The sequence below is a fragment of the Colias philodice genome, chromosome 6, assembly GCF_061535455.1.
Source record: "Colias philodice isolate Cphi_HAF_F1 chromosome 6, ilColPhil1 Martin Lab GWU primary, whole genome shotgun sequence".
Lineage (NCBI taxonomy): Eukaryota > Metazoa > Arthropoda > Insecta > Lepidoptera > Pieridae > Colias > Colias philodice.
Window position 1 is genome coordinate 7218315 of NC_143091.1, and position 16473 is coordinate 7234787.

The window sequence follows — 16473 nt, forward strand, 5'->3', positions numbered from 1 at the left end:
ACACTTCAATAATGCGTACTCACACATGGATAGAAAACATTTAGCCAACACAAATATTTTGCGAATTAGGCTCGCGTTCAGAATTACAAATGTCAAAGTAAAGTTATGCTAATATTCTTATTACAAACAGCAAAAATTCTCCAAAAGCTGTGAAAATTAAAATCAAAATGCATTATATTATGAACTCATGCAGTTTTTTGCCCCATGCATGAACTCTTTAGAAAAAAAAATCAATAAACCTTATTGTGTAGGTTGTTGATTTTGGTATCATTAAAATAGATCTGGTGAGTGGTGACTCTGCTCCATTTATTAAATTAAAATATATTATTTAAAGCTGAATAGTCAAATAACTTATTCCATTCCTAAAACTATATAGCAATGAATCTTAGCTCTTGGAAAAAAGAATTAAAAAATGTTTGTGTCAACTGTCAACACGTATATCATCATTGAATGCTTTACCGCCTAGCTCATAGAGTTGAATTTTGTACGAGAAATCGAAGTCTCATTTTAATTTTTGACGTTCAATTTGCTTTTGCGTAAAGAATTAATTATAATACTACGTCAACGATTAAAACGAGTTTTACGGTCACAGTCCGCACTCTTTAACACGATTTTCTACGATTTTCATGTAAGAAGTGTGTGGTCATTTGAATAGTTTCGTTCGACCTTTGCCTTTATTTGTTCAATCAGCATACTGCGTCTGTGTACTGCGTTCAGTAGGTACCGATAGCGTATGATCTATTCTATAGCTATTCACTACGGCTATTCATGTCAGCGTTATTGACAAGTGCGGTGCATTAAACTGTAAATTTCGCACAATATATTAATAGTGAAACGGGATGGAGGTAATTATAACTTAATAAAATAGTAATTATCTATTGAATTAATATTTTTTTTATATATTCTAATTAATACAATCTTGTTTTAGATTGAAATATTAAGCGTCGCCGGTTCGAAGCCGATCGGAAAAATAAATGTCAATGATAACGCAACCATAAAAGATGTAAAAGATAAAGTTTATAAGAATTTGAAAAAGTCATTATATCCAGAGCGACAATCTATAAAATTAGAGTCCAAAGGAAGATCATTAAAGGATGAAGCTACATTGAAATCATTAAATATTGATAATGGGGCTAAACTTTACCTTCAAGACCTAGGTCCTCAAATATCTTGGAAAAATGTGTTTTTGGCTGAGTATGCTGGACCATTATTTGTTTATTTGTGGGCTTACCAAAGACCTTGGATTTTATATGGAGAACAAAGTGCCCCGGCACACTGGTCCGTTCCTAGGTATGTGTGATTTACATTCATTTGCATTATTTACATAATTACTTACCTCACATTAACATTGTGAATTAACATAATAATTTATTTCAGCATTGCTGCACTGTGTTGGTCAGTGCATTATGCTAAGAGATTGCTTGAAACATTGTTTGTGCATCGTTTCTCGCATGGGACTATGCCATTGAGGAATTTGTTCAAGAACTGTTGCTACTACTGGGCCTTTACATTGTACATTGCATATCACATCAACCACCCCTTGTACACAGCACCTTGTAACACATGTGTGTATATTGGATTAGCAGGTTTTACCGTAAGTATGATTAAATTGCATATTCCACAGCTGCTCATCCCCAGTCAACCTGTGTAGACTTGCTTTTTGAAGTTTTTGTAATTTTAACAGTTATCCTAATCTAAATAGAGATTCCAAATTCCTAACAAATCATTGCAATCCATTCTGGAGTTGGAATGCAACTAGACTTTCTTTTATTTATGAATACTAGATACAGTCATTGATTATGGCATGTTAACGAACTCAATGATTAAAGGATCCATTTATTTATTATAATTTATTAATAAACGGTCATTTAATTTGGTGGAATATTAAGTACTAGATAAAAATAAATTTAACAACTTTGTGTTATATAAGCCATAATTTATAATTTAGGATTTCTTCTATGTCATTGAGCAACAAACAAATGGCCAACATATGATTTTTTAGAATTTATAATAATATGTAATGTTTTTCAATGTGCCTATATAATTTACATGTAGAATAGGGTACAATTAACATTTTATTTGTGTGTTTAAATACTTACAAAATATCTTATGCCGGGTCCAGACTGGTGAAACGTAACATGCAATGTAACATTCTGCCTTTCATTGCATGTTCGCTGCTGGTGTGGACGCATAGCGCGCTCATAACGCGCATTCACTACGAACATCCCGCGTTCGTCTGTTTCCGCCATTCTGCCGCGAACACGGCCCTTCGATACACGTTTTTTTCGTGCGCGTCAAACCGGTAGATCACACGAAGCATGGAGTCCGAAGACCACGTTCTTGCTATGACGATTATCAGTACTTCATTATTAATAATACATCAACTCATGAAAACACGCCGAAGACCCTTTCTTTTGCTCATTCCACGCAGTCTCATCCTCCATGTTCGTTGCGTTCTCAAACGACCGTCCAATTGGCTGCTCCGCGCACACTACGCGCCCCTTTGTGTTCGTCGAAAAACCGACAAATTTCGGATCGCTCCGCGCGCGGCTTGTAATGCTCGTAGCATGCGCGTGTAATGCACAATTCGCGCGCGCAAGACGTCCAAACTATGAGAAATTGTTACAAAGTGTGTTACCTTTCATGATACATTGCAGCAATGTGGACGGTGAATTCTTTCATTGCATGTTACATTGCATGTTACGTTTCACCAGTCTGGACCCGGCATTAAATACCTACATTTAATGTAGACAATACATGTATATTTTAATTATATTTGCATGTCCGTTCAAGAACCTTGATAAAATTTTTAAATATTTAAAAGGCTTCAACCTTGCATACCTAAAGATAAACAAGCTTTACAGATTTTATCCATATTAAGGAAATCAAGAAAGTAATAATAAGGGCAGGTATCACAATTTGATAAATACCTATATCCTTGATGTTCTTTTTGACTTTATTTTTATATTATTTTTAATAATTTACAATTTAATTGAGACACAAGCTAAGCAGAACATATTACTACATCATACAACATCTAGATGCAGAACTGGTCCTTAATGTAATTTTTCCCTGGTTATTTGACATTACTATGTTTTACTGGAATACACACTTATTTTTGCATTTATTTTATTTTATTCCAGCATTGGAATATGTAGTTTAAAACTGTCTATACAGGCTGTTAGTGTCAACACCGTTATGTTTGAAACACGTGGTTTGATTTCACTTATAAACAAAAAATACTTATAAAAAATTCAATGAAAAAATTGTTTCCTATATTTGACATTGTAGCATTTTTACTCATCACTGGTTGTACTCCTAATATTTTTGGTAAACAATGTATGGGTTAAACTTATGGTAAGGTCAACATATTGACCATGTACAATTCCATACTTTGATAACACATAAAAATCATTACTTGTGTAATGACTTGTTTTTCAAAGTCAAAAGGGCTCTAAATATCTTGTTTTACAATCGATTGAGGTATATGATCGATGAGGCAAAATGATGACAAACATATGTATATTATGTATTGATTTATTTAATTTAAGGTTACATCCATACCATTTAAGATCAAAAACTCTTAACCAAGCAATTCAACCATTTCAGATCTGTGAATTGGGTAACTTTAGCATTCACATTTTGCTGAAGAACCTGCGACCTCCAGGCACCAAAGTGAGACGCATCCCTGTGCCCGACGGCAATCCCTTCACACAGCTTTTCAACTTTGTCTCCTGCCCTAACTACACCTACGAGTTTGGATCTTGGCTCTTCTTCACTATTATGACGAAATGTGCTCCAGGTAAGTCATTATTTTTCTAATGTTTGTCTCTATTTGTATAAACCTTACTTATTAACCGACTTCTTCAATTTTTCCTATTTTAAAATATATGAGACAACAGACATTTAATAAAATATTCGCCCACAGAGGTTGAATTCAGTTTCACTAATTAATGCAAGTGTAATTTACAATAAAAATGATGATGATCCTACTTATTGTGGATAATAAGAATTGAAGGTGAATTGAGGTGGAAAAAAATTGAATTTTCGAGCATACATTCTTAAAGATTTTGAACATATGTACATGTATATTAGATATTATAATGATGTAAGTATAAATTATCATAATCACATGTGAATATGTATTATTTTCAGCTGGAATTTTCGCAGTGGTGGGTTTGTATCAGATGTCAGTTTGGGCGCTCGGCAAGCACCGCAACTATAAGAAGGAATTCCCAGACTACCCTAAAGGACGTAAAGCCATCTTGCCTTTCATCCTTTAAGTCACGGTCTAACCAATACGAGCACAAGTGCTTTGTTTAATTATTATAAAAATAATATATTTCGTTAGGAACGCGTTGAAGGTTAACAAGTTTCGGTAATTATAACGATCGTCACGTTTACATAATTTAATGTTAATCCAGTAGGTGACGGTACTCTTGTACGCGCGTGTTACATGTAGTTTTTGTAAATGGTGAATGTTATAGGGATTTTTTCTTATTTTTGTCTAGTAAAAAATGCTAATGAGAATGAATAATTGCGCTCAATTATGTTTCTTTCGTATGATTATGTTGATTGTTAGTAAAAAACTTTGATGTTGCAATATTATTTTTTTATGTATATGATGGGTTATATGAAACAATAATTAAGGTCATATTCAAATTTAATATAATATACAAGGATAACAACAAGAAAACTATAGTTTAATTAACGTTCGCACCAGGTCCCTCATCTTTTTCCGGTTCATCTACACACCGCATTTTCCCGAGCAATCTTTCATTTTCTTCCTTAAGGGCCACAATTATTTCCTCTCGTTCCTGAAACACGTTAATATAATGTAATTTGCGTTATTTAATATTATCCGGTCACCTTATTTTACAACAAGCATAAGAAAAACAAAAATATTACATAACGATGAAATCAAAGTTATCTTAAGTCACAAGGAGGACATTTGCGAATAATATTTATCACTGTAGAACATTATCTTTAGGTATGAATATATGTAATTACACGATCAGCGTAGTAACACTGCTGTGGTCATTTCAAAAGCCTTATCTATACGCGCGTGTGAAAACCACTAGGACACCACGTTTCTGCCATTATATAATACCTTAGTACTATTTAATGTTGGTACAATATTTTTATTTAGACCTATTAAAACTCGTAGGTCTGCTTCCTTGTTTACTGGATTATGAGCAATCGAGGAAACTGTATAATGAAATAATAACCACCCAAAAGTTGGTTTTATTACAAAAAACTAAATAATTTGTGTATGTACTTATCTATATCTACTACTCATGCCCACGTTAAAATTAATTTTAAATATGGTTGTTAACATCTTTAAACTAATCTTTTTATTCATATTTATTTTAATTATTTCGGTTATTTCTGGAAAATCAAGCGCTTGTGAATACATGACATTACCTCAATCTTTTGTTTAAACTTTTCATCAAGTTTCTCTCTATCTTCCGTGACATGTTTCAATTTAGCACGTGCTGTAGCGGGCGGTATGTATCTCGCCGAGAGACCGAGTATGGATTCCATTTGAAAACATCTTGTGCGAGTAGATTTTAATTCCGTGCGTAAGTTGTTTATTTCCGTTAGAAGAGTACAATTCTCCTGTAATATTGGAATTATATTTTATCCGGGTTATAATCTATATCTATACTTATAATAAATCTGTAGAGAGGCCAATTCTGTACATGAAATATATTTAAAAAAAAACTATGAAGGGGTGATAAGGGATCGCTACTGATGCCAAAAATGCAATCAGTAAAATTTTTGTCTGTCTGTCTGTCTGTCTGTCTGTCTGTATATTCGTTATAGAAACAAAAACTACACGACGGATTTTAACCAAATTTGGCACAATTATTCTTCATACTCCTGGGCAGGTTATAGTAAAAGAATCATGTAAATCGGTGTAGAAACACCAAAGTTATACATAAAATACGCTATAAGTCATCGCGCGTGAATTACAGAATCATGCCATAAGGATTATTTTTGTGTATCAGTTGCCGCGTTCGACGCGCTTCGCGGCGGGAGCTATAAAAAGACGGCGGGTCCGCACCCGTTTCGCGTTGTCACGGCATCACGTGTGAACGGCTGAACCGATTTCGATAATTCTTTTCTATTATATTCCTTGAAGTACGAGGATGGTTCTTATGTAGAGAAAACGTAAATATGTACCACGGGCGAAGCCGGGGCGGACCGCTAGTGTATTTATAAAATAACACTTTCTTTAAATTCCTTCTACATTTATAAGTAGTTCTAAAATTATTTGAGAATCTAGAAATATGCATAAGGAAACATTCGTTGCGGTCAATGCCGGGTCAGCTAGTTAACATTAGCTTAATTAAAATATGCGTGAAACAAAACAACTAACGTCCATAATTTTTCCAATGTCACTCTTAGATCCGTCAAGGGATTTCGATAATTGCAATTTTAAAGCAGCAACTTGCTTCTCGAGGTGGTCGCGCTGTCGGTTGAATTCACGTATCGCCTCATCTTCTGCTATGCGACTTCTCACAAAATCTATATCCTCCACATACTTATGGAATAGTTCCTGTCACAAAAAAATTCAAAAAAATATAGTAGTGATGTAGTGATAGTAAAGTCACGTGATTCGAATATAATTGCTTTGTGAAAGTGTACCACACATCGATTTCTCGCGAAACGTAAATTAGCTGACGTTGCTCTGCTAATTCACTTTTATTAATTAAAATTGAATAGAAAGTTAAAATTATAAATTTATTAACCTTAACATTTAATTTTAATTTCATTGGATCTTGAAAATTCGCCGTCATGTTGTGAAGGTCGATTTTTATTTTCTTAAGTGTATTTTTCAATGTTAAATTTCTTTCCGCTTCCGTCACGAAATCTTTCTTAGCCGATGATAATTTTTCATTCAGCTGACTGATTTTAAGCTCTGAAATTAAATAAAGTGATATTATTAAAGTGCTAATAGTCATATGCGTAGGTTTATTCTATTTTTAGTTCACTACAACGTGAATAGGTAAACTAAAGATTGATATCTACTACCTACTACTAAAAAATTTAATCGTGTTTTTACATTTAAATTCGTTTAAAAAATAAAAAAGGTAAGTAGGTAAATGAGAAAAATACTACAAAATTATTAGTAACAGTTTAAAGTAGTGTTACAGCATAATATTATCGAATAAAGTGAGGTGGTAAATGTCTACATGTGATATTCAAACCTATGCTACTAGTATAGTATACTATATTTTCCGTGCCGATGTACCTATGTATGTGCCTATCAAATTTTAAATGATTTGTGCGCTATAATTTATAACAAAAAAATTACAACTGAAATACTTGAACTTTATTTTACCACGGAAGGCCTTTTGCTTTAGTAGAGTTTCTAACGATACTTCCAACTCTAATATACGTATTTTTTTCTCTTTGATTTCACGTTCTAACGGTGCTATCTAAAGAAACAATTTACAAATAATTGTCAATAAAATATTAAACAGCTGTAATTTTTTTATCTAATGGTGACCAGGTGATAAACTAGCTTTTAGTTGCGTTCATAGAACTAATTCATACCAAGATCATGTTTGACATTGAGTAATTTTAATTCTTCATTTTCCATATCTTCAATTTGTACTTTTAATTCACGTATAGTACGCTCTTTGGGCTCTATCTACGTATCGAAAAAATATAAATATTCATCTATAAAGTTTGAGGATAATGTCGGGAACAAAATATCTTACCTGATTTTTAAGCTCTGTAATTTTAAAGTTCAATACGAATTTGTACTTTTCCAGTTCTTGCTTTTTACGTTTTAGTTCGTAAATCCTTTTTTCTTTATCTTGAATCGTATTATCTCTTTCAGATATTTCTTTCTTTAAATCAGCGACATCTCTTTCCAGAGTAGATATGACTTTTTGAAATTGTTTGTGTTCGGCTTGAAAACAAATTAAAAAAATTAGTTTAGATGCATCCCAAAAAGGAATATGTACCTATTATAAAACATCTAAGTAGTATTTCTTTTTCAGGTATTTTTTTTTACCTTTTAGTTGTAACACTTGATGCTTAAACTCATCAATTTCTTTGTTAGCAGAAATCAATTTTTTCTTCATAAGCCCCGTCTCTCCTTTGAGTCTCACATTTGCGTCTTTCTCTTCTTTCAGTTGCACTTCGTAAGCAGTTCTAATTTCTATTATTTCACGATCAGCGTCCTCTTCGATGGACGATTTGATTGTTTCATGTTCCTTTTTTTCCATATCAGCTTGTTCTTGCAGCTAAACATATGATTGAATAAAGTTTTAATAAACATACATCAGTTAATAATGTTTAAATTTGTTTATTAATGAATACCTCTTGAAGAAGCAAATCTTTTTCCTCTAGCTTTACTTGAAATGAATGATTTAATTCACGTAAAGCTTGTCGTTTACTTTCAGCTAAGTCTTCTAGCCTTTGTTCATATTCTTTTCTCATTCTTGCCGTCTTATCTTCTAAACTCTGCAATAGTATAAAATCAAGAAGTATATGTGAATTCACAATAATAATACAATTACGAGATTTATATTGCTTACATATTCCTTACCTGATATCTATCATATTCGCTGATAAGTCTAATATTAAAGTCAGCTTCTAAAGCTTGCAATGTTCTTTCATGTCCAGACCGCAGCTTAGCAATATCTTGTTGTATCATACCAATTTCGTGAGTATGTTCATTTTCCATTTGCTAAAAAACAAGGCCATCTTTAACTAAAGTCCTGAATGCTGTAGAATATTTATAGATATTTAATTATACCTCATTTTTTTCTTTAAGTTCTTCAATCGCAGCGCAATAACCTTCATGTACTTCTTTAAGCTTTTCAGCCTGCGTTGCCTCAGCTTGTCGAAGTTGATATGTGTGTTCTGTTTCCAATTCACTCATGCGTGTGCTGAGCAACTGTAATATGAATGTGATTAAAATTAGGCTTTTCTCAAACAATAACAATAGTAGGATTTCAATAATACTGACATTTATACTATTGATCTTCTCTTGTAAATCCTTTTTACTGATAAGAATTTCCTTTGAGTATGCAAAGTCTTTATCCAGAGCAATAGCTCTGCCGTCTGCATTTGTTAATCTCCACAAGCAGATAGAAGAATCTTCTGCTACTGAAACTAATGTTTGATCATCATACGCTAAAGCAATGCTTGTTATTTTCTTGTTATGCATGTGGAATTCGTTAAATATAGCTTTGTCCAAAAGCGGCAATTGTACGGCAGTCACGCCACCGGATCCTCCAGTGATAAATAGCATTAGGTCCGAGCGAGAGAGTATTATTGTGTCAAGTCCACATCCGATAAGACTTAGGTTCCTTCTTATTGTGTTTGCGCCGATTTCTTTTACTTCACCGTCACTTCCCACACCATACGTAGTTTTTCCGTTACTTAGACAATAAAAATGATTAGTATATGTCTTATAAAATTTATATATGGAGAACACACAAAAATCTCGATTACCTGTTAACTGCGCATGCACTAAATTGATTAGTTTTTAAAATAACCTCTCCAACTCGTTGGCCTGAGGACATGTTCCATTCATAAACTGCACCTTCAGAGCCACAGGAAACTAGCGTTAAATCATTTGCAGACCACGCCAGGCAAGTAATCTAAGAAAAAGTATTATTTATTGAAATAGCGATAAGTATTTTAAGTACCTAATGATTACGTCGTGATACGTGTACTCACTTTGCCATTGTGACCTTTTAAATTGTATACATTTTGAAAAGAAATTGACGAGAATACTTGAATGATCTGCCCATTAACAGCTGCGAACATGTGCCCATTTGTACTGAACTTTGCACGTTTGCAATTGCGTATTGGAAATTCTCGCATCACTTCGAAGTCGTCGATCAACACTACCATAAATCTAAGTTTATCAGAGAATCCCACTATTGCAAAGAGTCCTGAAATACAGCCAGTGGTATTAGAAAATTATACGTATACAATCGGTATAGCACAAAAACCTAAAAATAAACGTAAACAATTACCAGAAGGATGCAACGAGACACAATGGATCTCCTCCTGATAGAGTTTAATGAGCTCTACGTCGTCTGTCATATAGTTCCATATTCTAATACTTTTATCCTGTTCACCAGACGTCATGAATATCGGCTTCCATGCGCACATTGAGAGCGAATTGATACTTCCGTAATGCATTGCTGGACCGAGCTCGGTAAACGCAATTTCTGGATTCTTCACACAACAAATATGACTTAATTGAATATAAAGACATTTGAGTATTATATTGAAGTTATTTTTTACAATACCTGCAGCATATGTTGTCCAAATAATTTAACATAATAAAGTTGTATTCTCAAAGTTGTAATTAATAATGTCTCTTGATTAGGATCTATTGCTATGTGCTGAATAGCATCGAGTGGAGACCATAATGGATGTTCTCGGGTATGTCTGCAGGATTATAGAAGTCTGTCTATTACTATTAATTAAAAAAAAAAAGAATATTTTATTGTTGGCTAATAAATTATTCTTCTTTTTTTGAATAAATAACTAACAACTATAACAAACGAGGATTTGTGTATATAAGTAGTTATAACTCGAAAAAAGAAGTGTTATTTTTTAGAGCGAAATATAAAGGTGAGTTAGTCCGAAATAATTAAGAGCGAAAAATGGTCAGAAATTTTAAGCCAAAAATGTTACAAACCCCGTTATTATATAGGAATTGAACTGATTATGAAAAAAACTTTATAATAGGGGCTCTAGCATCGTTCTTATGAACATCGAATTAATGTTGATTCTATAAATATTCTATTAATTGCGCTGTAAATAGCTACTATCACATACTTATAGGAATTCCTGGATATACGGAAGAGATTTCTTTTTCTCCAATGGTGAGGCGTTTCCTTTTCGAACATGTGTACGTAACCTGGTCCGCATGCATACGCAAATCCTGTAAGAAATAGGTACAATATTTTAATTAATAACTTTACACTATTATTTTTACAATCTTACTTTTTTACAAAATGATGATCTTAAAAAGTGTGCAGTAAATTTAACCTTTACAAGTGACTTGCATATAAAATTTATTTAAATTGTATTCTAACTGTACATTTAAAAATTATTCAGGTATTCCATTTTACGTTAAGCTTGGTTTCATGAACTCTAAATACCGCTAATACGATCTTTTTTTTTTACTTTATATGTATAAATTAATACATTGCATGCACTTATAGTTTACATAGTATGGATCGGAAAAGAAATTTAACCTTTAGGAAAATTAACGAAACACGTAACAGGGTGTGTGTCGGTATGAGTGGAGCCTTGGTCGCTGCTACTCTCTTGCTTAGTAGAAACACTGGTCTTATCACCTTCATCTGCTCTGTAAAATTAGATATTAATTTACCACTAGTACAGTAAATTATGAATTTTCAAGTGGCTTAAGGAACAAGTCTTGTGTCCCTGTCATCTATTCAGTACCGATATAAATTAATATGTACCTAATGCATACTTCGAAATTTGTTCAGGCAAAAGTAATGCCTGAACATTATAAAAGGTTTAGGTGCTTTCAAATAAATATAAATGAATACATAACATTTATTTTTTCAGTAAATATCCCGTATAAAGGTTTGAAAAATAGTATAAGTAACAATAAATTATAATCTTACTCGGCTTCAACCTTCTTAAGAGACATTTCCGTAACATCAAATGCCTGGAAGATACAGTTCTGCCTCAATTCACCGTTCTCCACCATCATAATAACTCCGTTATCCGTTCCGAACATTATGCGATCCGGCGTTAACCACATGCAACTTGTTATGTTTATCTGCTTATAAAAAGTTATCTTAGTTCACTCATATAACTGAGCATTATATGTGCTATTCAAGATAATACAATACAAGTCTCAGGTGTAAATCAATCCATATATGTTAGTTTTTACAGCAAAGGATCAAATCGAATTAGTAATACAGTGTTAGATCTCAAACCTTCCGGACTTGTGAATCTGTGTGATTGAATACATTTACATGTTATGAAAAAACTAACATATTGTAATAACGATATATTTTCAACAATTAAAATCTAAGATAAAACTGCTTGAACTGAACAATTCTAATTTCTATTTGTCGTAAGTAAGTATCTAGTTTGACTCACGTTTTCTGCTTTACACCAACCCCACTGACGCCATACCGTTTCGGATACGTTCATGATACGAAATGTGTAAGGTCCAGTTATAACAACAAGAGTGGCATCCGCAGGATTACATTGCACCTATTTAGATTTTAAATAATTACAATTTGAAGTCTGAAAAGATTTCTCTAAAATACGACAAGGAAACTTACGCTTTCAACAATCCCTTGACCACTAGGGTTTTGCGCTTTAGCATGACTTTCTACTTTACCCTTATCCCAGTTATAATAATACAAATACCAATCCGGCTCTCCTGTTATAGCGACAAGGTATTTAGAGTCAAATGTAAATTGCACACAAGCAAATTCCCTTGCAGATGAATTTTCGAATGGTACGGTCAGTATTTTTCGCCTCTTATATGTCGTTAAATCATAGATTGTTATGTAGGGTTTTTGGCCCTCTTCAGCTATTTCATTAAGGGCGAGCCAACGCCTAAAGGAGAATAATCAATTAAACAATGATCGTTTTCACGGAAGTTACGTATAATGTTTTGATATAAATTAGGTAGGTACGATAAGATTAAACCATTAACCACAACTACGCCCTACCTGTTAGGTGCTAATACGAGGGATTTGATCGGCTTGTGTTTATCTTGGAGCCTAATGAATTTCTGCTTCTTTTGTAAGTGATTATGTATAACAATCACTCCACCTGCAGGGTATATTATTTCCGAATCTGTCAAGTAATGTGCATTGTACCTAGAAGAAAAATAAAGCTTTCCATTTGCCTCAATAGGTCATACATATTTACATTATTAATTACAGAATGTGTTATCTTACTGAATGTCAGTGCGTAGTCCATAAAAAAACCTTGCGGAAATGTTTGGCGGTGTTGTAACAGCCATATCAATTAATAATGAGATAATAAAGAAATAGTATAGAAAACAGTCTTCATGTCCAAAGATATTTCAGGAATAATTGATTATTTGTTTACTTAGTTTCCATGGTAGCTTTCAAATTTTCAAATGGATTAAAAAGTAGGTCAATTATGAGATATATATTTATACCAGTCTTTATAGACCGGGAGATACTGACACAAAATTTCGAGTCATTTGTAACAGGATGGCGGTTCTACAGGGGTCTTAGTACGCAATGACAAAAAGAAAAACGATGGCGTGAACGCTGGTACCGGCGGCTTAGTCGCGGGGGCGTTAGTCGAACTCGTCGGAAAATAGCGAAAGTCAAACGATTTGTAACAGTATGGCACTTATTTTTCCTGTAAGTTTGAGGATTAACAAATATAAATACAAAATTTCAAAGATCTAAGTGTTGGAAATCCTCACTTATATAAATTAATAATAAATTAAGTTTTCAAGTATAACAGCACTTTTTCCCCCTACTAGAAGTATGGCAAATATAATAATGGTCACATTTTATCAAATACTCTCCAAAAATCCAAATGCAATACTGGTACAAAAAGTTTGGCGAAATAAAATTTTTTTGCAGATTATCGGCGGTATGGCGACCATTTGGAATCGTCCGAAAAGTATGGCATGGCGATTTTCGTAAATGGCTGCACGACGATAGTTACCTGTGCAAAAGTTAGCCTGGTACAAATGGTTGAATGATTGTTTTATTTAAATCAACACATTCGCGTCGGTATGGCGGGCTGTAAGTCACACCGGAAAAGTATGGCATGACACTACCGCCTACTACTTTTTTATGGGCTATCGGTAAATTCTAAAATTTTTGTGTTACAAATCGTTTGACTTTCGCTATTTTACCGACGAGTTCGACAAACGCCCACGCGACTAAGACACCGGTACCAGCGTTCACACCATCATTTTTCTTTTTGTCATTGCGTACTAAGACCCCTGTAGAACCGCCATCCTTGTTACAAATGACTCGAAATTTTGTGTCAGTATCTCCCGGTCTATTAAGAATAAAGGCGAAGAAAATCAAGAAATTAAATATTTTTTGACGAATTTAAAAGAATATAATTAAATCTCTCATCATTATTCATTACCGCTCAATTACCGCTATTTATCAGATTATTTCCTACCTATTTTTTTTTTTTTAAATATATAATATAATATTAAAATAACTCGATATTAACCTAATAGACCTTTGAAACACTACTAAAGTTAATATCATTAAGTAATACATCTTCCAGGTTGCGTGTCCACGTGTGTTTTAAATCACGTAAGAGTTACGTGGAATTGTATTAATTGCTGCAAGTTCCATTTTAATCGAGAGTCCTATTGAAAACAAATTATATGTACTTATTTGATATTCAAATCCATAAAAATGTGAACTTCAAGCAAAATGCGCATCATTTATTCCGTGTTTGCCATTTAACTCGAGTCTATATTATGATTGGTGCTCAATGTCATCTGTAGTAGAGCATCCCATTCCATCCCATTTGCAATTTCCGAGGTAAGTCGCTGCTTCCTTTTGTAGCACACGCTCGAGTCTTCTTATTAACTCATCTAACCACTAGCTAATCTTTGCACTTCACTTGGAATTAAATTATATAATATAGTCGACACAGTGGCCGGAAATAGGAAAGACATTTAGTATGGATCTTTGACTTCGAGGATTCGATGATTCGATCATTGAAAATAAAATATATAGGTAACTACCTACAATATCTTCTAATTAAGGTAACAAACGACCATTGATATTATGTCATGTATGTGCACTTTTCACATAAATTTCAGAGCATTATTAGTGTAAGATTTAATTCGGTATGTTAATTATTGTTAGACTAAAATTTTATACGTCTAGTTCAATACTGACAACATACCAATGCAGAATTTTTGTACAATAAAGTTTTGGACGATTTACATTCACATCGACTTGACTTGACTCCACGACGATTTTGGTATCTTTGAATCTTGCCAAAGAAGTTTCACTTCTGACACGTGTGCTCGGAACACACGCTCTTCAGTGCTCTAAACTCTAATGTGAAAATGTAAATGCAAATAAAATTACATTGGAAATGTTTTGCTCGCTTTAGTAGGTATAATTAGGGCCATAGCAATTAGTAATGCGGACCGTTCGATGAATAATTTGTACAGCTGAGAATCTAGACTTTGGCACTGATGCCCTCGTTTTACTTATTACTTTTATTTGCACAACCTTTCTAAACAATGATGACTTTCGTGTTACAGTTTAAAAAATGACCATAATATTCATAAAAATTACCAGAAGAAAACTACTTACATAGAAAAAGATTCTTATCTATAAGTAACTGTAAGTTAACTTTCCAATAAAATAAGGAAAATACGCATGCTAAAATAAAAGTCGATTAATCAATAGGTATTTATTTGCTAATCATATTTATTTGTTACCGTTCTTTGTTTGTCACTTGGGTAGGTACACGGTATCAGTCCTTTATGTAAGTAGGTACTCAGACATCAATTTATACTGATTCTATTTCTACATAAATATATCTAGGTAGGGCAGTATGTATTGATAACATTCATTAAACCGGTGACCCAGTCAATGAATTTGCGATATGAAGCGCAATTAATAGCGCAATGCATCGACTTCTGAGCTGCGTTCAACCTACAGTCACCTACAGGCTACAGTACACATTGCCCTGACACTTAGAACTCTTGTGTGGACCTCAAATAAATTGTCGCCTTGTTACATTGACTGTCGGAGGTCACTAGCCTGTGTATTCATTTCGTTTCTTGAATAATATAATAGTCAATATACAAATATAGTACGCAATACGCATTATTCCATTGCAATGAGAATGTTTCGTTTATTGTATTAATGAGTGCATCGCAGATGGCAGAACAAAGTCTTTTACAGCGTTAATTGAATGAACAAAAACAAAGAATGACTACCGTCATATCCTCCAACATTGCCTTTCCAGCCTATCTTTGCCCAAATTGAAATTTTAACTTTCCTGAGTGTTTATGTGGAGTAGCATGACATTTAAGACTTGTTTTGTTTTTTGGTAGAAAATTAAAGTCTTTTCTCGCAACACTGATTAGATAGCACATGTATAACGTCAATCAGTCTGCTGCTACATGTCGACAAAGAAGGAGGTGTTTTGGTGGTGCCAAATTTTTCTAAAAAAACTTGTCTCTGATCACTGGGAATCAATTAGAATACGTGAATATTTCTTATTATTTATTAAACTAGAATATAAAAAAGGAGGTTATTTGTTATTTACAAGCAAAAATACGTAGTATTATAGGAGTTTTGTCGCTGGGCAATGTAAGGTTAATAAATGTAGTGTGACCTATCCCAACATTGCCCAACCGTTTTGAGGTGCTAGGGGTGACACATTTTCACAAATAGGTAGCAAGGTAATTTTTTTTAGGTATAAATTAAGTACACAGCATGTTTTTTTCTT

At 33.3% G+C, this 16473-nt stretch overlaps 2 protein-coding genes across 2 annotated transcripts; one reads left to right on the top strand and one right to left on the bottom strand.

Annotated features, from left to right (window-relative positions):
- Positions 1–528: 528 nt before the first annotated feature.
- Sc2 (trans-2,3-enoyl-CoA reductase Sc2) lies at positions 529–4696 on the top strand. The gene is made up of 5 exons (XM_089696487.1): positions 529–845; positions 929–1290; positions 1378–1594; positions 3610–3802; positions 4156–4696. The coding sequence occupies exons 1-5, from the start codon at positions 840–842 to the stop codon at positions 4281–4283; spliced, it is 906 nt and encodes a 301-aa protein (XP_089552613.1). The 5' UTR covers positions 529–839; the 3' UTR covers positions 4284–4696.
- Positions 4657–13006, bottom strand: LOC149487818 (cilia- and flagella-associated protein 57-like). The gene is made up of 22 exons (XM_089696486.1): positions 12942–13006; positions 12711–12860; positions 12315–12594; positions 12127–12243; positions 11643–11800; positions 11244–11356; positions 10822–10927; positions 10287–10428; positions 10008–10212; positions 9706–9923; positions 9478–9626; positions 8990–9404; positions 8777–8917; positions 8567–8707; positions 8338–8481; positions 8030–8261; positions 7731–7924; positions 7349–7445; positions 6756–6925; positions 6383–6562; positions 5425–5619; positions 4657–4817 (listed from the first exon to the last, which is right to left on the bottom strand). Exons 1-22 carry the CDS (start codon positions 13004–13006, stop codon positions 4704–4706), a joined length of 3726 nt encoding a protein of 1241 aa, XP_089552612.1. The 3' UTR covers positions 4657–4703.
- Positions 13007–16473: the final 3467 nt, after the last annotated feature.